This window comes from Aphidius gifuensis, linkage group LG5, assembly GCF_014905175.1.
Source record: "Aphidius gifuensis isolate YNYX2018 linkage group LG5, ASM1490517v1, whole genome shotgun sequence".
NCBI classification, from domain to species: domain Eukaryota; kingdom Metazoa; phylum Arthropoda; class Insecta; order Hymenoptera; family Braconidae; genus Aphidius; species Aphidius gifuensis.
Window position 1 is genome coordinate 17,622,624 of NC_057792.1, and position 23,961 is coordinate 17,646,584.

The following is a 23,961-nucleotide window of genomic DNA, read 5'->3' on the forward strand; positions in this document are numbered from 1 at the left end:
GTACTGATTCGAGTTTTATAAATATTTGTTTACTTGTTATTATTGCTAAAATCTAATTGATTGTTATTCAATATAATTAAACATTCTAATTGTCAAATAAAATTATTTTCTTATTTTTATAATAATACATGAATTATATTATAATAATTTTATATATATTTTTATAATAAATCAATTTATATAAATAATATATTTAATGCTATCACAATTTTTGAATTGAGGTTAGGTTACTTTACATAAGTTGTAAGTATTTTTTTATTGTTATTATTATTATGTATTTTTAAATAATAATTTCATAATATGATTATTTAATTATTTATAATTGTTGAAACAGGCTAAGTTGGCAAATCATGAGTCTTCCAGTTGATGAATTACATGTTAAAGAAAAAATATCAGAATATGATTATGACATAAAATTGATTCAGTGTTCCCCGGTTGCTTGTAAGATTGGAGCATCTGCTTTTGTCGCAGGTAATTTATCTTGATAATCAGTATTTAGTAATTTAAAATTTTTTTTTTAATTTGCTTCTTTAATTGATGTTTTTATTTTTTAAATTTATTTTTAGGATCTATCTTGACTCCATTAATTTTAAAACGTTTGAGATTTTTAAAAACAACATTTATTGTTAGAGTTGCTGCAGGTTTATTTGCTGGTATACCATCAGGATATTTTGCTGCAAAAGAAACAAGAGATCGTTGTATGTGTAGTGTTAAAAATAATTATCAAATTGAATAGATTATTTATTATCAAATAAATATGTCGATACTACAAAAATTGTGGCATATTAATAAATATGTACCTGCTAAATTTGTAAAATCAAATTTATTTAGTTTAAAAAACAACAATACATTAAAATCATGTGTAATTACTAAAAGATTAATTCACAATGAGCAAGATGATTATGATGAAAATCCAAATAAGATTGATATTGATGCTGGATATACAGAGATATTAACACAATTTATAAATCCATCAATATCTGGCCACAAAACATTGGTCATTCAACCATATATTAAATGGGGTAAAAATAAAAAAACAATAACAAGTCCAGATTTACAATTAAATGAAGCAGTTGCACTTGTTAAAACATTACCAAAATGGACAGTTACTGATTCAATGTGTATATCAATGATGACATTAAAAAAAGATTATATATTTGGTAAAGGAAATTTAGATATGTTAACAAAAAAAATACGTTCAAATAGTAAAATAACAGCTGTATTTATAAGTATGAATTTATTAAGACCAATACAAATTAAAGATTTACAAGAACTTTTTGGTGTACCAGTATATGATAGATATTCAATTGTAATACAAATATTTCGTGTACATGCTAAAACAACTGAAGCAAAATTACAAGTTGCATTAGCTGAATTACCATATATTTGGACAAAATTAAATTGGACTGCTGAGGATAGTGGTGGTAGAATTAATTTATCTGAAAGTCGTAGAATGATATTACACAGTAGAGAATCAAAATTAAAAAATTCATTAAAAAAACTAAAAGAACATAGAAAATTAATAAGACAACATAGAAAAAATCTTGATATTCCATCAGTTGCTGTTGTTGGTTATACAAATGCTGGTAAAACATGTTTAATAAAAGCTCTAACTGGTGATGCATCATTAACACCAGAAAATAAATTATTTGCAACATTAGATACAACTGCACATGAGGGTATTTTACCATGTAAATTAAAAATACTATATGTTGATACTATTGGTTTTATTCAAGATATACCAGAAGGACTTATTGAGCCATTTGTTGCAACATTTGAAGATGCTATTCTTTCGGTAATTAATTTTATTTATTTAATCAATTAATTTAATATAAATTGATAATTAATTGTTGATGATTATTTTAGGATGTTATTGTTCATGTTTATGATGCTAGTCATCCAGATAAACATGCACAAGTTATTCATGTCAAGGAAACATTGACTAAAATAATGTCTGAATTACTTGATGAAGAAAAACCAGTTATTGAAGTTGCAAACAAGTGTGATTTAATACCAGCTGGTACTGTCTCTGAAGATATTTTAACTGTATCATCAACACAATCACATGGTAAATATTATTGAATTTATTCTATGCATATTGATTTTATAAATATTATTATTTTCTTTTCTTTGCTTTTAGGTATTGATTTATTGAGAAATGAAATACAAAAAAAACTTCTGTCTGTGACAGGACGACAATCAGTGACAATTAGGGTTAAATCAGGAAGTTCAATAGCATCATGGCTTTACAAAGAAACTACTGTTGTTAATGCTGAACCAGATGAAAAAGATTTACAGTACATACTCATGAGTGTTATTGCAACTGAACATCAAATGCACAAGTTTAGAAAATTTTTGAAAAATAATAAATAAATGAAAATAAAATTTCTTTTTTTTTTATTGTTATTGCAATTGATGTAAATTAATGTTGGCATATATGATGTTTAATAAAAAACAAGAAATTTGTATATTCTCTTTTGTGCAAAATACACACGTGCAAAACACGTGTCCACTTTTAGAGGATGAGCCAAAAGCTTTTAAATTACCAAATAAATGGCACGTGTTTCATTTTAGATTAAGTTGAATTTTAGCGCGTGCTATTTGAGTTTTTTTTTTCATTTTTTCATATTGACAATAAGAATTATTTTTTTTTAAATATAATTAAAAACACTATGGCTATTTGATCTTTAAATTTTTAAAATGAAAATTTGATTATTTATTTTACTCCAATTTTATTTATTTAAAAAAAAATACATTAATAATTTTCAAACAAAAAAATCTTTAACGTAGTAATGTTTTTTATATTTTTATCTAGCCAAAGAAATTATTTTTCTATTTTAAATTTTAATATATTTTTTTTCATTTACTCCATTTATAAAAAAAATATAATTTAAATTGAAAAACATTCATTGCTCCAAATAAAAATAAAAATAAAAATAAATAAATAAATGTCTACGGACTAATGACAATTTATTTGTTGACAAAAATATGTAAATAAAAACAAATAGAAAAAAAAAAAAAAATAGATAAATAGAGAAAGGTGAATCAAGGATTGGCTAAAAAACGGGCGTGGGAGATTGGATAAATGTCAACTAGATGGTTAGTACAAATTTGTCGATTTTAGGGTCAACATGCGCAGGACGAGTCATACAAAATCCAATGGGAAGTTTGTTTAACGTTCACGGGGGCAAGGGGAAAGGATCAAGGGGTAAAGTGGGGGGATACAGCGGGATGACGGTGGTGGAGCCAAGTCCCAGTCATGTCCCGTGAACGGTCCGGGCAAGAACGTTTAGACAAGTTATGGTTTACAATTTGTATCGTGTAACATAGACCGGGGGTCGAACATAATAGTTAAAAAAAAATAAAATAAAATAAAAAACAAAAAAAGAAACTGGCATCAAGCTGTGTGATAGGGTGCAACGCAGTGACAAGGGTGTGTTGTATATGTGAAATAAAAAAAAGAGTGAGAAGACGCGCAAATAATATAAAATATTTTGCAAATTTTAATGTTACGATAAAAAAAAACTAGGAGGCGTTGTTGAAAATATCACATAAATAAATAATATAAATTCAATTAATTAAACAAAAAATAAGGATTATGTGTATTTGTATTTACATTATATAGAAAAAAAAAAAATAATAATAATTAAATATTAAAATTATATTTGTTTGGTACAACAAGACTAGCTGTCACTTCGATCGCCATTTTAGCGCCGTCAAGCACGGGAATGCGCGCTGCCGGTGGACCTGATCACGAAGATCACCACTGGAATGGTACACAGTCAATGTGAGTGTACAACAGTGAATACATATATATTTTGAAATATATATTTCATTATTTAAATTAAATCATCAACAATAACAACAACAATACTCATTTTGGAGTAAAAACTAAGGGATTTTTTTTTGTTTTTTACTCGAATTTAAATAAGGTCAGTGTAAATAAATACAAGTCAAGTAAGGATTATATACGAAAAAAAGAAGCTGAGTGAATGTTGTACACATTTTTGAGTTCACTAAAATGTGTTTAACCATAGTGTAACGTGTTAGATATTCGCGTGTGTGTGTGTCTCGTGTAGGAGGCACTTTTCTCTCCAACCAGTTGGTTTTTTTTTTTTCCCATTTATTATTAATTTTTTTATATATTTTTTTTTTTTTTTAACATTTTCTCTCGTCTCTCCTTTAGCTGATCCTTCTTGCTCCCCTGTTGTTTTCCCCTTCCTGCCACCGCCCTCCTCTAGACTCAACCAACACAACTTGAGTCTCTCTCTCTCTTTCTCTCTCAATTTTCTCTCCTACCTATTTTGCTGACATTTGAATAATTAAATTTTTTTTATATTAATTATTCATAATAATTGTTTGAAAACTTAAAGATAATTAAATATGTGCCATTATTGACAACATTATTTACAATAATACTCAAAAATAAAATTTACAATTAATTTTATTTAACATTTTTAAATAAATACTCAATAGCTATTATCATTGATGATAATTTTTGTCTAAAATAAAGACAACACGAATTATCTCTAAAAAAAAAAATAAAAAAAAAGGCATATTTGTTGTCAAAGTGTGTGCATATCTGTGGTACGTTTTTTTATACATATTTATTGCAATTGTGAAGTTGGCTATTTGCCAGTAAAGTGATATAGTGAATAAATTTAATTTTTTTTTTTCTTATTTATCATCTTTTTGGATATAAATATTTATTTAAAATAAATAATAGTGAGCTTTGAATAATAGTCAATTTAGGCAAAAAAAAAAAAAATTGATATTTAATTTGAAAAAAAAAAAAAATTAAATAAAGATCATTGACTTCATCAGCTTGAGACACAGTGGATTGTTTGGAAACTGAACAAGATACATGATAACAAAACATATACACAGAGGCCAACGTGCTCATTTGACAAGCACACATCATCCACAAGTTTTCAACACCCAACTACAACAAGAGGTCATCTAACAAGTTGACTCATTACTACAGCCTACAGTGTCAACAAGTTTTTTTTTTTATATTTTGTTTAAAATAAATTCAAGTTTATTATTATTCTTATATGAATATTATTGTGTAATAGTGAATTAATAATAATAAGTGCGTGTTTATATCGGTTGAGCAGTTGAAGGGGTCGCGTGTTATCGGCCACCGCGAAATATCCAATGGTGCTTAATCAGCTCTGTGGATAAGGGCTTGCTACATTTTTTCAAGTTAATTATTATATTATTATATTTTTTTTTTTTATTATAAAAGTGTTCGGAGAATTGAAGATTGCTAGAGACACGAAATGATTCTACGCGTTTGAATTTAAATTGTATTTGAAAAAAAAAAAAAAGTTAAAAAGTGCTGGACACTGAAGTTAATGAGGTAAATATATCATCTTTATTTATTTTATTATTTTTAATTAATTTTTATTTAATTCTTGTTATGAGTTATATTTAAATATATAATTTTTATATTTTTTTATGTTTTTTAATTTTTTATACACTTGGGTTAACAGCTTCTTGGTATTTTTATTTATTTTTTTATGATTTTATATTTAAATTTTAGTCCCATTTAAAAAAGGAAAAGTTTATTTTTATTTTTTGCAATTCTTTGTTGTATTTGAAAGGGTAATTTTACCTGCAATTGATTTGGAAAAATTAATGGTAATACGTGTGTCGAGTACAACAAAAAATCTACTCTCGTTATTTAAATAACAATATTTTTTTTTGAATACAAAAAGAGAAAACACAAAGAATATTTTTGTTCTTATCAAAAATATTTTATTTTTATTTTACACATTGGAGAGTAGTTCATTGAAATTTTATTGAATATTCTTTTTGTTATCTAAGTTGAAAAAATACACAAGATTGTTCGTTTGACTGACTTGAGATATTTCAAAAGAAATAAAAAATGAATGGTTTTTATTTAGTGCATTGCCTTTTATAGTCACAATGACATTTAACGTTATTTTTTTTTTAAATGAATTGTCATTTATACTGTTCCCCACCAAGTGGCCTCCCTGTTGAGATATCCTGGGTCTTAATTGTCATGAAGGGCAATCGTCAATTAAAAATTCAATAGTTAAAATATAAATTAATTGAGACGAAAAAAAGTTAACTCGATTTATTGAAAATAATTTATTTTAAAATGTATATATAATTATAATTTTGTCTCTCATTTTATTTATTTATCTAAATAAATCTCTTGTGGAGTTTTATAATAATTATAATATATATAACATGAAATTTTAATCTTTTTTTTTAAACCTCTGAATATGAGAATGTTTATTAAAGTCTCGAAAAAATACCGCTTTCACCCTTTTGCTTGTTTTAGCAGAGCCCTTTTTATATTTTTTTTTCTTCCTCATATAAAAATATATATTTAGAATAAATTTTTAAAATACCTAAAGTATTTTATTTATTTTTTAAAAATATTTATTTCAAATTTAAAAATACAAATTAACATGAAATTTTAAATATTTTAATTGAAAAGTTAATTTAAATTTTTATCATGTGTTCAAATGGCAAATACTATATAGTGATTGGCTATTTCTTGATTTATTTTGACCTTGATTGGTGAAGAGACGATTATTTATCGAGCGTTTATCCGCCAGTTCGATTTAAACCTGATTGCAAATTGCTTGAAGAAACGTTATTGAGGCGAATGGCGGCGCCTTCAGCTAACACTGAAATCCTCTGTTTTCGTATTATATTGCTTCTGGCATTTATTTTGCCTGTTTTTTATTTTTTATCATCCCCTTGCCCTTTTTTATTCTTTCCTCTTCTTGATGGTCATACATCTCATATGTGCCCAGATGACTTTTAAAAAAAAACCAAAAATACTTTTAGTTTTATGTATTAGTTCGGTCACTTTTACAAGAATTTTTTTTTTACTCAAGTTCTTTGTTAATTTTCAGAAATATATATCAAGATAATATTGCACTCATGTGTGCGTATCATCATGATTCGTAGAAATTTTTTTTATTAAAGAAAAAAAGCCTTATGTATTCATTTATTTAAAAATATTATTTTTTTTTTATATTAAAAAATAAATAATAATCAATAACTGGGTAAAAAAATTTAAATTTTTTATACATTTATCTTGAAATTTTGAAGGCGTATTTCTAGTCATTTATATTTTAATTATAATCAAGATAATCAATACTCAATTATGCAGTGTTAATATAAAAAATTTGAAATATATCAAAAAAATTATATCAAATAAAAAATGGTTATTAATTTTATTAGTTTCTTTTTTTTATTTTTTTCGGATAAAATTAATAAATTATGATGGAATTTTTTTCGGTTTATGAATATATGTATATGAACATGAACATGTGTGTATATAGATGAGAATTATGTATACTATCTGGCTATCATTTGGCAAAACCAAGCTAAATTATAAAAATTATGTTGACCGGTTTTTTGATTTTTGACTAGCATCTTGCCTCATTTTGACCATCCATCCGATTCAATAAATCTAAAACCGTCGTCAACACGATATGTTTAATCTGTTAAATCGATCGAGACCTTTAGAACCAACCATATTAACCCACCATTTAAAAAAAAAAAGAAAAAAGGTCGTAGACAAAATATTATTATTATTTTTTTTTTTCTCGTAATTAAATATATAAGAGCTGTATAAAAAATATTTATAGAAAACTTGATAAATATTTTTCTAACATGAAGAAAAAAAAAAATAATAATATCATTCAATAAAATTACAGATAATTTTTTTTTTAAATTTCCCATAAAGTCATTTAATATCATGAGTCCCAACTTCTTAGAAAAAAAAAAAGAAATTAAATAAAAATAGTTTAAAACAACGAAGAATATATAGCTGATCCGTGATCCGTTTGTATAAAGAATTTTTTGTTACGTAATTTAATAAAAAAAAAAAAAGGACCACCGGAGCACCTTTTCCTTGTGTTCCTTGTGTGTCTCATCTGAAAGGTGATGGTGATGATGGTGATATGCAGGTTCTACTACTCCTTTATTGGGTATTTTTATTAGTATTAGTTGGAGGTTTAAATTTGAGCTAGTGTTTGCAATAGTAAAGAAAGAAAGTTTAAAAAATAAAATGCCAGATACTTGAAGATGTGGGTATACTTAATACATAGTGTGCATCTTTGAGACCTAGATTCTTGTATATATTAAATCCGTTTGAGCAAGTGAGAAAGGACGCAATTTGAAAAAAAAAAAAGACAAAATAACAGTCCCACGGGCCTTAAGCAAGAATTCTCGTCCTTATATATTGGTTGTTTCTCTTCTCATCGAGTGCCACGCAAACTTGGCATCTTTTCTTGTCTTTTGGCCTCGTGGCAAAGAGAAATACTTGTATTTTGTCCTTCTTACTCATTTATATAGCTTTAATTTTCTATCTTTTTTCATGCTACAGCCTCACAATATAATATTCTTGTCTGTACCACCACATGACTTTCAAACATATTGGTATATACACTTCTCTTTCTAACTCATTGATGCTTTAATTTTACAACACCATGAAATACACTCTGTCTTTATCGTTGCTGAATTCCCTTTCTCTGTGCATCATCATCACCATCATCATCAGTCTATCTCCTTTTTTTTTTTCATATACAAATGTCTGCAGACCATCGCATCTCGTACATATTCCCCGTTTGGCTTCAATATATCCAACAACTGAAAACTCCAATATTATATATATGTTGGTTGGTGGTGGTGATGATGGTGGTGTATATTTGTATTTTCTTTTCATTCTTGCTATAACAATGAATTTTTAAGCCAAATATACAAGCCAAGGCAAGGCGTAATCACAAATTCTTTTTTTATTATATATTTTTATATATTATTATTTTTTTTTCCCCCTATTTCTTTTATTTATTTATTATTATCATTGTCATTATTACTATTATTATTTTATTATATTTTTTTATTTTTACTATAGCATCGTTTCACACGTGTGCATTATGCCACAGTCGAATGATGAACTTTTTTTTTTTTTTCATTTATTCTGTTTTATTTTTTACATGCATGTTTTTTTTATTTATTTTTTTGTTTATAATATATTTTTTTTTTCATTTATATTTATTGTGAAATGATGCATAAAGTTTATTTTAATATATTTATATTTGAAGTATATACATTGCGGTCTATTGAATTCGTCACGCTCGAAATGTCCTATAACGATTAGCATTTGCGAAGTGAAGTTTATAAAAAAAAGAAAGTGTGATAGTGAGAATGAGTATTACTGAGTTTCTTGTTATTTATAAGAATAAAAATTTTGTTAATAGTTATCAGGAAGCTGATTAACTTTGTGTTATTTTTTTTAGTTTAAAATTTAATGAACAAAGACAATATGATTTGTATAATGATCTCGTGACAGAGAGAAATTATTTTTCGAAAAAATAATAATAATAAAAATAATAATGATGACCGGGGTGAAGGCTGTTGGTAAGAAGGGCCTGAGGCCCCTTTTTTTCTTGGGTCCTTCCGTCGGTTTCTTGTTCTTGAAATAAAACTCACTTGAGTCGTTTTTTTTTTTTTTCACTTTTATTATTTATCCTTATTCATCACGTTTGCATGCATGAGATTTAAATTTTTTCTCTCTTTTTTTTTTTACTCATTTGATTTTTAAATATTTAATTTAATTTTTTTATTATCTTTTTTTTTTTTCTTTTTCATTCATCGAATTCTCGTTCTACATATTTTTCTACCTGTTCATGTGCATTTTTTTAAAAACCTCAATTCAAATGAACGAAGATAAAAAATCCAATACTTTTTTTTTTAATTATTATTTTATTTATTTTCAGTCACATCCGTCTGATGTTTTTTTTTTTTTGAATCTTCTGGCCACGAACATCATTCTTTATCCTTCTAGATATATGTATGTATATTTTAACTTTTCAGTCAGTTGAAAATTTACTCGCGCGTATGTTTCACGCGTTGAAATTTACGTCTCCCTATCTTTTTTTAATATTTTTTTATTTTTTTCTACTATTGCTCTTGGGCTTTCCAAACTTTTCCATTTCTCGCGGGCTTTAAAAACGAAGAGTCGTCTGTAACTTTCCGGTAGTACTCATTCCTCTATATACATATACTATTTTCTTTGCAAGCTCTCGTCTTCCAACTGAGCAGAGAGAGACTCTGTGTCTCATTTTTTTTTTTTATTTTTTATATATTTTTTGTTTCATATAGACTATGCATTTTTTTATATACTAGTTGGTATTCCCTTGACTCATCCAGGATGCAGTTACCTTTTCGCGCCTCTAACCATTTTCTCTCTTTCTCTTTGTATATACTCTCTTCTCTTATTTTGATTGTGTAGCCAACGTTGTAATGCCAAGAGGCGCACAAAACTCTTGACGACATTTCTACTCTTCTCAAACTTTTTATTTTTTATGCCCTCGAGTTTTTCTAGTCTAATGAAATTTGCTTTTATATATTCAGATTTTTTCTGCTTGCCTCTCTCTTCTACTTCTTCTTTGCTTTTTTTGTTGATAAAGAAATCAATGTCAGTTTTAGTTTAACAATTTTTCCAGACAGTAAATTAAAAATTGGCCAATATAATTATAAATTAATTTAGTAATTAAATTTAAACACATTGATGGTGCTTTGACTTTGACAAGGTAACTCAAGATATATATTTTTAAATTATTGCACATGGTTTAACAGAGGTGTGAGACGTGACGTATAAATCGGGGTGATGATTGATTGATCCTTGTATAATATAATAATTCAGCCAGTTTAAATCATACCTGAATTATCATTAAATTCTAACACATACTTTTTATTTTTTTATATTTTTTAATAAGTCCAAAAAATAATTCTTTCTCACGTTCGCTTATTTATTATTATTTTTTTTCTTTTTCTTTATACTATCAACACTTGATTTTATATATTTTTTATTTGTCATTGAATAAACTGGTTTTATGTATATGAGGAAGAAAACTATAGAAATATATAATCTCAGAGTCATCTGTGTTTGATGATTCTTCCTATCGAATGATTTGTCGAGCGATAAGTCGGTTATCCGCTTGTTAACCTTTTTTTTTTCTTCACCAGCTACAATTTGAATGATTCAAGATTTTTCAAAAGATATTACCTAAAAATTTTCTACCCTTGTATTTTACTCAGTTTAAAAAAGGAAAAATAATATTGAAAATGAAAAAAGAAATAAATGTTTAAATATTTTTTTTTTTAATTTAAAATTATTATTGTTTTTTTTTTAAATATATTATATATTCTCCGTATATTTTCCATTAACCAGAACTGCACTCGACCTCTTTTTTTTATTTATTTATTTTTTTTTCTTCGCCGGTGTATGAGATTAACGCAATGTGTCACTGGAACATTAGACCTCCTCATACGATGCTTTTTACTTCCCTTGGAATTGTATGAGTTTTTTTTTTTTTTTTCATCTCTTATGTTCACGACTGATGTCGACTATTTTAGCACATGACCACCCTGATAAAAATACATTAAAAAGTAAATTCGCATACAAATTATTATTATTTTTTTCTTTATATTTATTATTCTGTTTGTTTTTTTTTTCTTGGTTGAAATACTTTTATCATATATAAAGATGTATGTGTACTTAATTTAATTTTTCATATTTCTTTCATCCAACGTTGACTATTTTTTTTTTCGACTGTGATTTTCAAAGTTAAATAAATAAATTACGTGGTTGATCAAACATAGGGAGTTCTTATGTCTTTTATATATAAAATTATTATTTTTTCACGTTGAAAAGTAAAAATAAATAACTAAAAAAAAATTGAAACATAAAATAAATATCTAATTGAATTTTATAAATTTTCTTTACTTTTTTTTTTGTTTTATAAAGTTCAAAGTAAATTTTATATTATTATCAATCATAAATATGGCTACAGTAATTTAGTATGATTTAAAAAAAAGAAAAACAATCATTATTTTGCCTCTCAAATATGCATGTAGTTTATAACTTGAATATAAGTAACATTTTAAATAAAGTACATCATAGAATCAGCTCACATGTGTATGTCCCTGCATACAATATCAGGCAGATTACATTACATCTACACGCATGCGTTGACTCGTTTTCTTTTCATACATATAAAATTTTTAAAAATCTGTTTGCCATCCATAACGAAGAATGTTGTTGCGTATCAATATACCCCTGCAGGAGTATATCCAGAGGGTCGACGACTCAGGTTTTTTATTATTTCCTATCACTACCATTACCATTACCAACACTATCAGCCTATTCACCGTAAAAGAACGAGTCAGAAATGAAAATCAATATTTACCCTCCTCATACATACATAGAGACACACACACACATACATAGAGTGCGTGTTTAAACTGAAACAAATTTGCTTATACATTTAGCCATCAAAACTTTTCTCTGGGCAATCGTTTGCACCCGGTAGCAGCAGCAGCAGCCAGTAGCAGTACCTTAAGAATTTACTGAGTTACATAGTGGAAAAAAATATATAAAATAAATGACATATATCAACATGTCAACACCTTTTATACATATTTTTTTCATATAAAAATATATATACTTGTAAATTGTTTGAGCTATATAAAAAATTTTTTTATTTATTTTTTTTTCTAAACATGAAATTTATAAAGTTGTCGTTTACCACAATGTCGTTTTTGAGTTTAACGACGCGTGTCAAGTTTGACGAGGTTGAAAAAAAAAAAAAAAATAAGAAAAGTAAATCGTAATATTATATAGATATATAAATTTGTATTTTTTTAAAAATTTTTCTACCACTATCCTTAGTTGTAGATATTATCCCTGAAGCGCGATCAGTGCTTAAATAAAAAGTTTTTTTTTTTGAACAGAGCTATAGTCGAATAGATGAAAAAGCTATAGACCAAGACATGAAAACTATATATACAAAGAAGGAAAAGACGATCGATCGCGTTTGGGTCGCACGTGTTGCCGGGGATCCGTTTCAAGATGCTTTCTATCTTTTCCGTGCCTCAGGGTATAAAAGTAGGGGATAGACGTTATACATGGTGTGAGGGCGTATCGTCGACAAAGGGCGAGGTCGTTGTTGGATAGAAAATATGTATACCAAGGGTGCAGAAGAAGAAAGTATAGTATAGTTTGCTGCATCGAGAGAAATTGTGCAGGGGTGGCAAGTCACTGTGTGTGCCTTTCTCTATTTTCATCGTCTTATTCGTTTTTTCACATTTTTCTTGTCAATGTCTAGAATGCACCGGATGAATAAAAAAATGAAAAGAAGATTTAAATACAGCCACAATCATGGTTACTCGATAGGTCCTTTACTTTCCACTTTAATACCACACACTTCAACCCTTCTTCAATCTTGAAATTCATTGTGGTTGCATATATATATGGTCTGTGTGATTCTTTGGCCCTTAAACTGTTAGTGCTGAATCATCTATTATGCATTTTCACAAATTTTCAACCAAATAGACTTCACATAACATACATATAATTATTATGAATTTTATAATATTTCTACATTTGTGGGATTAAGATTAACGTCTTATACATGATATTATATCATTGTAGTATAATTTTTAAGACTCTTTAGAGTTTAAACTGTCTGGTTTATTTTATTTTGAGCTTTTATTTCAAATGACATTATCACGACTATTGTGGTAGTGGTATGCTGTTACCACTATAGGTCAAACTTTTACTTGTCTGTCAAACAATACTAAATATTTATATATATGTCACTTTCAGTGTTGTTGTTGTTGTTGCTGTGATAGTAATGATGGTAAGAAATTTATAGGATTATTGACTTGAGTTATAGTTTTATCACTATGGCTTAAGTATTATCACATATCTATATCATTTGTCTTTGTTAGTCTTTGATGCTAGTTTCTGTCTAATAATATTCATGGCTATATATATATTGTTGTATAGAAACTTGTTAGACAAATACACCTCTCTCTCTCTATACAATATTTATTTACACAAAGGTTTCAGTTCAACAGTTCAAAGTTATGTTAAATAATCTTTGCATCACCAAGTCAAAGTCTCATATTTACCTTGGTCTTGAAAATGTCATAATATTTATAAACTTTATTGATAAAATAAAATATGCTATTTTTATTAATTTATTAAAAACTATTGCTTATACAAATTTTATATATAATATCGTTGAAAATTTTTATCACGATTCATGTGAGACGACATTTTTGAAGGGTTACATGTGAGCTATAGTTGTTCCTTTTTTCATTGACGAATATATATATGATTGTAATATAAATTGAATGAATTCACTAAAGTCACGCGCAAGTTTCTACCCCTTGGGTTCCATTGCCGAAGAACTATATTTCCTGGGCGTACTATATTTTTATTCTATTCGATTTGTTTGTGCAGCCCCGACGCGTCATGTCTTTTAAACAGACTAACACTGTGCCAGGATATATATATATATATTTTTTTTATATTCTACTTGGCTTACACGACAATTTTTTTATACTTAATATTATATGTATATTCAACAAAGAATAAAAATAATATCGTACAATTTTATTCAATGAAAAGTTTTAGTTTTTTTAAATTACATTTAAAAAAATTATTGTTATATACATTTTTTTTAAATTGATAATATATATTTTTTATTATATATAATCAGCTTTAATTTGTTGAAAATAATATTTTTAAATCAAGATAGACATTTGTTGTTGACATATGGCAAGACATTTAAAATCAAAGTATATTATATATATTGATCGTATTTATTTGTCATTCGACAAGTAGTTTATACATGTAAAGAAAAAAAGATTTATAATATTCTTTGATGTATGACTTACATACATATGTAATATTGTAATTGAGATGCGCACATATTGCTGATGTTGCTATTGAGCTCGACTGGTAGAATAAGTAGAAAGAGAAAAGTAAAAAAAATGAAAAATTTATGCGAAGAAGATTGAGAAAAGAATATATATAGTATATAGTAGTCAAGTTGGTATATATGTGTTTGTATCTATATATTATATATACGTTAACATGTATTTGAATTGAATCGATTTAGCTGTCGAAGCGTCAAGAGAGTACTTCTCCCCTTCAACCTCCAATACACCAACCCTCTGCTTGAATTATTATACACCAGTGCTAGTGCGAAAATACAATCTTGCCAGGTCTCTGTGGTCATGTACTCTGACATATCCAAAAGTCACACATTCATGTTGAACAAAAAAAAAAAATTACATTTACTATTATTATTATTATTTTGTATTTGTGTTTATCGATCATACTTTAAATGAAAAAAAAAATATATTTTATATATTTTTCCTTTTTTTTAAATATTGATAATGAAATTTTATCAAATATTCACCAAAATTTTCATTTAAATTATAGTTAATACTTCAATTTTAAAATAGTCGAAATGAAAAATAAAAAACCACATCAATTTGATTTATATATTTTTTCATTAATTTAATATTTACAATTTGTTTTTAAATCTGGGTTAATCAATATAAAAAAATCTATTTTAACAATTATTATTTTTTGTTTATTGGACATGCATCACCGCAAATGATCTATTTATATGTCAAATACAAAAAAAAAAATAATAAATAAAAATTATTAGAGACGTGAAAAATAAACACAAGCAAAGTTTAAAAGTGCGTGTTTGAAAATAAACTAAAGAATTTATATATATGTATTTTAGAACCAAGGCATACATATTCACATATACATATTTAGCAATGCGTATGTATAACCTTGCTCGCGGCTCATTCAAAGGTGATCGTAAATGAGTGTAATACTGTTTCCCTTCGTATCTTTAAAATATGTGTGTGAATGTGTGAATAATCTACCACGTGTATACAAAGTTATATCAACATCCCTCAAGTTTAAATATAAAAAAAAAAAAATAATTGAAAAAAAAAAAGTAAAATCAGTAGTAAGGATATATGTATAGTCAGCCCATGGGCTATTGGCAGTTGGACCTCCTTACCTGGAAGAATGTCGAGACATTCCTACGTGATTTGTATGAAGAGTAGTAAATAAAAAAAAAAAATATATTTTAAATTTATATATATATTCTAGAATATTTCTTAGAATTGCAAATTGATCATACAATTCACTTGAGTAAGTGCAATTTGTGTTTTTTAAATTTTCAAAAATTTTTAAAATTTAAATTATTTTAACTATTAAAATATATAAAATATATAACTAATTAATTTATCAACAATTTATCATTTTTTTTTTTTTCTTTTATAAATATAATTTGTCTAGTTTTCATTTGATTTTATTTAAAATACTTTTTATTTTTTTTATTTTTATAATAACATTCCGACAAAGAAATTTTTTTTTTTCCACTCATTATAAACCCACATATTTTTTATGCTTGTTTTTTGCCGCGTAATTTACCCTGCAAAACCGGTTGATAAGTTTCTCAGTTTTTTTTTGTTTTATTACTATTATTGTTGCTATTTTTTTTTTTGCAAGTTTATGACGGTCTTAAGCAAGTTATCATCATAATCAAATAGCATGTGGAGTAGTAGGACATCAGGGTCTGTGATCAAGATTATTTTTTATAGATATATTGAGTTTAATATTCATTTATTTTTCTTGGTTTTTTTTTTTTTTTATTTTTTTTTTTTGATGAAAATAAGTTGAGTTTAATTCCAAGTGAAAGGTGGTGTGTGTTGTTATTTTGTATGAGGATTAATTGTGACTTTTAAATTGATCACGAATTACTAGTATAAAATTGATCCAACCTTTTCGAGTGTCAGATACTAAATATACTGAATATACTAAATAACAACGATAATGATATATTGTGTTGCACTTTGTGGTGCATCAAAATGACAGAGAAAAAAAAAACATTAAAAGATAAAGAGACATCCTGTTTCCGGTCCAAGTCTCTTAACACCATATAAATATAAATCGTTGTGTCGAATTTAGTACTGAACACTCCTTGACATTTAACATTTAAATATATATATAAGATAATTGATATACGCTCTATCAAAATAATTCTCTGACCCTATACTTAATTGAAAGATATAAAAAAAAAAAATACATCTCTCTTAAAAAAAACAAATATAATTTACAATTTTATTTTTTTTTTTTGCATTTTAAATTAAATAATAATAAAAAAATAAAATTAGTAATTTATAAGTGTGATAATTTTGTTTGCATAAATGTAAATTTTAAATCTTGATTAAAATTTTTCTCGTGTCATTTTATCGATATAATCATGAAAACGAGACATGAGTGTCATCAGGTCATCGCTCTGATTAATCGGCTTGTATAAAGATATAAAAAAAAATATAGACACAAGACATTAGATTGAATATAAATACTATTGTATAGGTGTTTTTATAAATAAAACAAAAAAAAAAAAAAAACTATTAATATCGACGAGAGAAGAGTGGGTGTGTATATGTGTGAGAGAGAATTTATATAAACACTCTTAGTGTCTGGGCCTTGCAAGTTCCACGCGAGTTGAATAATTTTTTATTTTTCTTCTATATATTGTATTGAAGAGTTGTCTGTCGATCACCAAAGGCAATCGAGTTCTTTGGCCTGTATATATAGTTGAGAGTTTAGTTGAACGTGTGGTCAATCAACTGATGAAAGAGTTTATGTTTTTCCATGGTAAAAGTCTGAAAAGAAGGAGAACAAAAAAATAAAATAAGATAACAGACTATACAGAAAATAATATATAAAAAAAAAAAATATATATGCTAAGAGTAAAACAGGGAAATGACAATGACGAGTTTGCCTTGCCGCATCCTTGCAAATAAAAAAACTGGCCAACAACCGAATACATTTATTTTTCCTTTCTCCATTTACGTATATGCATTGTAAAATCGTTGTCTCCATCATCATCATCATCACCATAATCATCATTCATATGTATATATTTTTCGTACGTGCTCATGTGGTATTCTCTCTCTTTTTTCATTTCCTCAATTATTTTTATCATTTTTATAAATATTATATTTTCTTTTTGAATATTTAAAAATTCAATTTTATTTATCGCATCAATTTCCATTTACTTTTTTTTTTTTTTTCGATATTATAAGTTGTTGTTGATTTTATGAATCGATTACAAATATTCGTGTTGACTATGAATTCAATAGATATAAATAAAGAATGGCTATTGTATGCAGACATGAGTATAGAGGAAAAAAAAAAATTGAAAAAAATAAAATAAATTGTAGATATTGAAAATAAGTGTCGGTGGTAGCAATGTGGCATTCATTGGTACATATATTCACACTTTCTGATGTATGACTATTATAATAAGTCTAATATCAAGTGTATGCAATAAGTGTGTGATGTTGATATGGTGTGTATATAAATACTAAAAAAAAAATATATGCAGCGGTTAATATTGCCTTGCATCCTATCTAATGTACCGACAACGAACGGATGTCGCGATAACACTGTAACAACGAACATGAAATGTTACGAACAATGAACAACACGCATATATGTTTTTTTTTTGTATATGTATAGAGTGACTCTTGAGACTTTTCGATGTATATTTTATATATCAACACTTTCTTTATTTTTATTTTTCGAGCAACGACCGACATTGAATTCACTGACTTTTCATCTACCATAATGAACATGCGCATTCATTTTTTATTTTTTTTCTCTCTTTCTTTATCTTGAAATGAATTCCCTGAGATATGACATGATGATACATTTGTATTTGATAAATTCATTCGTTTATGTTATTTATAAAATATTGCAAAAAAAAAAAAAAGCTTTGTGTTGAATAAATCAATTTTCCATCAAACAAATGAAAATTGATGTTAAAATACTTCTTGAAATATTTTATAATTTGACAGTGAATATTTTATTATCTCTTTTTTTTTTATTTTAATTAAATTTTTAATTTTAATTGGAATTTTATTCAAATTAAATTCAATTTATATTCAAAAAATCACTGAAAGGCTTGTTCAAGTTTTTTTTTTTTTTGTTAACTTTGTTTAAAAAAAAAAAAAATGATATTGAATTTTTATAAAAACCTAAAAAGTTTCTAAATAAATGGTATATGATTTTTTAATAAATATCACAAAATTTGTTATTTATAATAAAAATAATCTTTTTTTTTTTAAACGACAGGGTGAATGAACTCACAACGTGACACTATCAAATATTGATTTCCTCAATTTTTTATTCCATTATTTTAACGTCCATGAATTATTTACATTTTTTTTTTTGAAATTAAAAAAAAAAATTAAATAATCATTTGATTAATTAATTGTTTTTTTTTTCCTTTTTTCTACCATTTTTTTTTTTTATTTTTTTTGTAATTTGTTGTTCTACTTTTGAAACTTTTTACAGGTTGCAATTATTCATTCATAAAATAAGTATAAAATATAAAATAGCTATTGTGATAAAATATATATTTTTTTTTCATTTATTTTATCGTTGGTTGGACAGTATGAATTTCCAAGAATATATACAGTTGAAATCTAGTTGAGATAATGACGTGGCGTTGAATAAAAGTTTTTTTTTTTTTTACTTGTTTTGCAATCTACCCAACTTTGGTTATATATATGGTTTTTTTTTTCCTGTTGACATCAGGATATTACCTCAACTTTCTCGTTGCAACAAATTGAGATTCACGATTATTTTATTTTTTATATCTTTTTCTAAAGCATGATGTATCTTTTCCTCTATCTCAACTTGTGGCATTGCAAATATCGCGTTACTTCAAAAAAATTATAATATAAAAAAAAAAGAGATCTTTGCAACGATGACTGAGGAATCTTTCACGACATGCTTCAAAGCATATCCAGATGATTTTTGATACTCTTGAATATTTTTAATAATTTAGCTAGTGATCAAATATCATAAAAAAAAAAAAAAATTAAAACGTGAATTAGAAATTATGAGATGATCCTGTACAAGTCGAACCAGTAGAACGTAAAATTAAAAAAATAAAACAACAACAACAACAAAGTACGCATGCCCAGAGAAAGCGCAACGATTGCCGATTAAATTTTATATTCATAATTATTATTAAATTGATTATTCTTCAGGTCAAAAATATATCACGTTACAAATCTTGTTCAGGGTGCATAATTACAATCAATTTCATAAAAAAGTTTTTCTCTTTTTTTTTATTATTCAAATTGATAAAATATTTCATTTTAAAAACTTATAATTTAAATAAAATTTTACTCCATATATTGTAAATATTATTTATAATTATTATGTTGTATTTTTTGATTTTTATTTTTTTTGGTTTATCAATGCATAAAAGGAATGTTGTGATGTGCGAGAATTCTGTGTATGATATCGTATTTCTGTCGGACTGTCATGCGACACCGTTCATCGAGTTCACAAAAAAGATAAAAAGAAAAAAAAAATATAATAATAATAAAATGCACGTTGCTATTATATGGAGAGTCCAGAGTTGAGTTTTCGTTTGTTGCAAATGGCAGGACAAGTCAGTAGGCGTTAAGATATCTCCGTCATCAGATCTGTTATATACCACTGTGAACTTTTATGTTGGTGATAGTGATTATTATTTTTTTTTATAATTATTATTGTGGATGCATTGTGAATAATTATGATGTGAATTAATATTCATGACACTTGAATTAGCACTTCATAAAGAAATAAGAAAAATGTGATATTATTTTCTCATCGTTTTATTGAAAATAAAAATAAAAAAAAAAAAAGTGAGTCATTGTCGTCAGCCCACTTGTTCAATACCCACCACAAATAATAATTTTGCCAATTCTTTCCGTGACGTATATGTGTTATGGATGAATGATTATATAGTATTTTTTTTTTTATTTTTTATTATGTATTTTTTTCCACCAACAATAAAAAATATATATTGTAAGTCAACAGGGTTTCCTTTCGAACGAAATTAACATCCGGTTGCATGATGTTAAAATCCCTCAGATATTTGAGATAAAACCGTGAAATCTTCGTGAGAATACAATTCTAAGAAACAAAAAGAAATTTGAAAGAAAAAAAAAAAAATTCTATAAATCTTTAGTTAAGTAAAAAAAAAAAAACTTAATTGTGATTAAATAAATAATTAGTCCTTAGAGATTATTTCATTATACAATTTAATTCGTTTACCATAACTTTTAATTTATTTATTGAATTTTATTATCTTGAAAAGTTTTTTTAATTTGACAGATAATATAAAAATCAATATTTTATTAAATTAAATTATTAAAAAACTATTTTAAAATAAATTCAAAAAATATAATTTGTTTATTTTCTTTTTGTTGAGAAATTTGCTTTCAACGTGTTTGAAATTGTCTGTTTAACCGCATTGATGACAATCATTAAATTCACTTGATTTCTGTCAGATTTACCTCATTTACCTCTGGCATTCATGTGTCTATATATAGAACACATCAGCGGTCATTCATTTGGATTGTTGCCTCAGGTTGTGCCTCATGTTATCTCAAGTATTATATATATATAAACAAATCCAATGCAACTGCTGCTTGTCACACTCGAAGTGTAAAAATCAAGTCAACTTCTGATGACTCTACAATATCACTGGTGTTGATTTGAGTACTAGATTTCATCAATAGATCCACTTTAGTAGATAATTTCATCACATGTATACATTAGTAGTTTACTCGAATATTTCTTGTTAAATTGTTGTTTCATTTTTACGTTCAATCAATTTATATTATAATATATAAATATAAAATATAACGGTTTATAAATTATGTTGAATAACTATGATGCATCAGCAGCAATACATCTGTTGAGGAGAATGAAAAAAAATATATAAAATCTCTGCTGGTAGCTTTACAATATACAGTATACAAAAAAAAATGAAATAAGAAAATATTCATTCCCTTTTGTGTTTATATATAAAATTTAAAAAAATAAATAAAAATAATTATATTATTCAAACGTGTGTCATGAAAATAATTGACATTTAAAATACAAAGAAATGCAATATAACAATGATTATTCAAATTAAATTTTACGATTCGTTGTGGTGGAATAAAATGGTGTATATTGCATTTCATATAATCTTGAATAGATATTATATATATACGATGATCAGATTGAAAAGTAATTAATCACAATTAGCCAAAGGCTTTTACCCTCTTTCTTCAAGTTATAAAGCAACTTCTATATATAATGTGCTTTACGTTTTAACATTTAATTTGCATACAAGTACATAAACATATACGCCACTGTGTGTTGGTTGTTATATATAAAGAAAATCAAACGAATAGAAACGAGCTATGTGTGGTTGTTGTTGTTGTTGTTGTTGTATATATAGATAGAAAATTTATCAGTCAGGCACATGCTAAAAGTAGGATATACAAGTAGAAATTTAAGGCAAAGGGATTAACCGTTATATTGTTGAGACTACATAGTGTTATATATGTATTTAACAGCAAGACTTTGCAATAAGCATATGTGTACATACACTAGAATATTGTATACTTACTTGATCATGCATATATACACCTATCATCAACATATATATAAATTTACTATATGTAAATTTTTGATATAGAAGCAACTAACCAAGCTCACTTTGGATATATACATAATCCGTTGATTAGACTATAGAGACACGGTTGGCCTCTTTGAACAATTACATTGGGGATTCTCTGACACTTATGGCAATGTTGATGGAGTACTCGTAACAATCTTCGACAAACTGTCAACTATTATCTTTTTATTTAAATATTTAAATTACTCATTTTTAATATCATTTAATCTATATTAAAATTCATTCAATAATATAATAATATCATATATTTAGGCTATCATTATTATTCATATTTTTTTGTTTAAATACTTCAAGTTTTATTTATTTATTTTTTTATATAATGATGACGATGAGAAAAATATTAAGATGTTTTCTATTATTATATGGTTTTTTTTTTTTTATTTGATTTTGGACTTTAACTGTTAAAATTTTTTTCTTTTAAATGAGATAAATAATACATCTTGGTCATCCAATTATCATTATGATTTTATTTGAAGATAAAAGTAGAGAGAATACTCGTCAAATTTAATTTTTTATTTTTTAAATATCATGGAGAATGCTGCTCGTTGTTGTTGGTAAATATAATTTTAAAAATAATAGTAATTTTTTTTTACAGTGTAGGGAGGATTTTTTTTTGTTGTGAGAAAGTCTTTTATACTTTAGTCGTAACTGTCGTCCACGTAAGGTTATATCGTATATAGATTGTAGATTCTCAAAAACACACGCGATTAACGTGAGTTGTTAAGGATTTAATATATATCTCAATTAGTGTCTAGTAAATTTGTGAGCGCGAGTCAATTTGCAGTGAAGAATTTTTTTGCAAAATAAAGAAAAATCTATTTAAAAAAATTAATAAATTATCATGTTTAAATGACATTGATGATTGTTTATTTAATTTTTTATTTAAAAAATATATAAAAAAAGTTTATTTATAATTTTATTTTAAATTTATATTTAACAAAAATAATGCGGCAATTTCTCACAAAGTATTGCAAGATAATTCGATTTCTCCAATGAGTTTAAGATAAAGCACGTGTATGCAATGCGTTGTCACACTCGTTCGACAAACTCAACTGATAACAGCCATCTTTTTTCTCTGAAAATAATAAAATTATAAAAATCACTGAATAGATTGGTCGTTAAATGAAAAATAAAAAATTACTCAGCAAAGCTGGAATGTTATCTCAACATATATATTCGAGTGAGTGTGTTTGTTTGACATTTTTAAATTATCACATGAATATATTCAAATGACAAAGTGATCTCATCTCTTATTATATTTTTTTTATTTTTTATTTCTACTGTACTTGTTGTTGATGGCCTTGCTAAAACACGTACATTAGCAAATATAATGACTGTACAACTGATGAGTATTTGAAAAAAAAAAAAAAACAAATATTTGTCTTATATAAATAATTGAAAAAAAAAAAATCAAATAAAATAATGAATGAGGTAACGACGCAAAAAATAAAGCAGAAATTATATTTTTACATCCGTGTAAAAAAAAAAAATATTTAAAATCAATGATCCTCGTGTCGATGTTAAAACTTTCTCTTTATTT

General features: G+C 25.9%; 2 protein-coding genes across 2 annotated transcripts in view; both read left to right on the forward strand.

Annotated features, from left to right (window-relative positions):
• The first annotated feature begins 10 nt into the window (after positions 1-10).
• LOC122858112 (putative GTP-binding protein 6) lies at positions 11-2,470 on the forward strand. The gene is made up of 5 exons (XM_044160801.1): positions 11-243; positions 335-471; positions 567-1,795; positions 1,867-2,068; positions 2,141-2,470. Exons 3-5 carry the CDS (start codon positions 758-760, stop codon positions 2,371-2,373), a joined length of 1,473 nt encoding a protein of 490 aa, XP_044016736.1. The 5' UTR covers positions 11-243; positions 335-471; positions 567-757; the 3' UTR covers positions 2,374-2,470.
• A 791-nt stretch (positions 2,471-3,261) lies between these two features.
• LOC122858036 (plexin-A4) overlaps positions 3,262-23,961 on the forward strand; it is a 110,565-nt gene continuing 89,865 nt past the window's right edge. The window contains exon 1 of the mRNA XM_044160662.1: positions 3,262-5,362. The gene's annotated coding sequence lies outside the window, so the exon portion shown is untranslated. The remainder of the gene's footprint in view (positions 5,363-23,961) is intronic.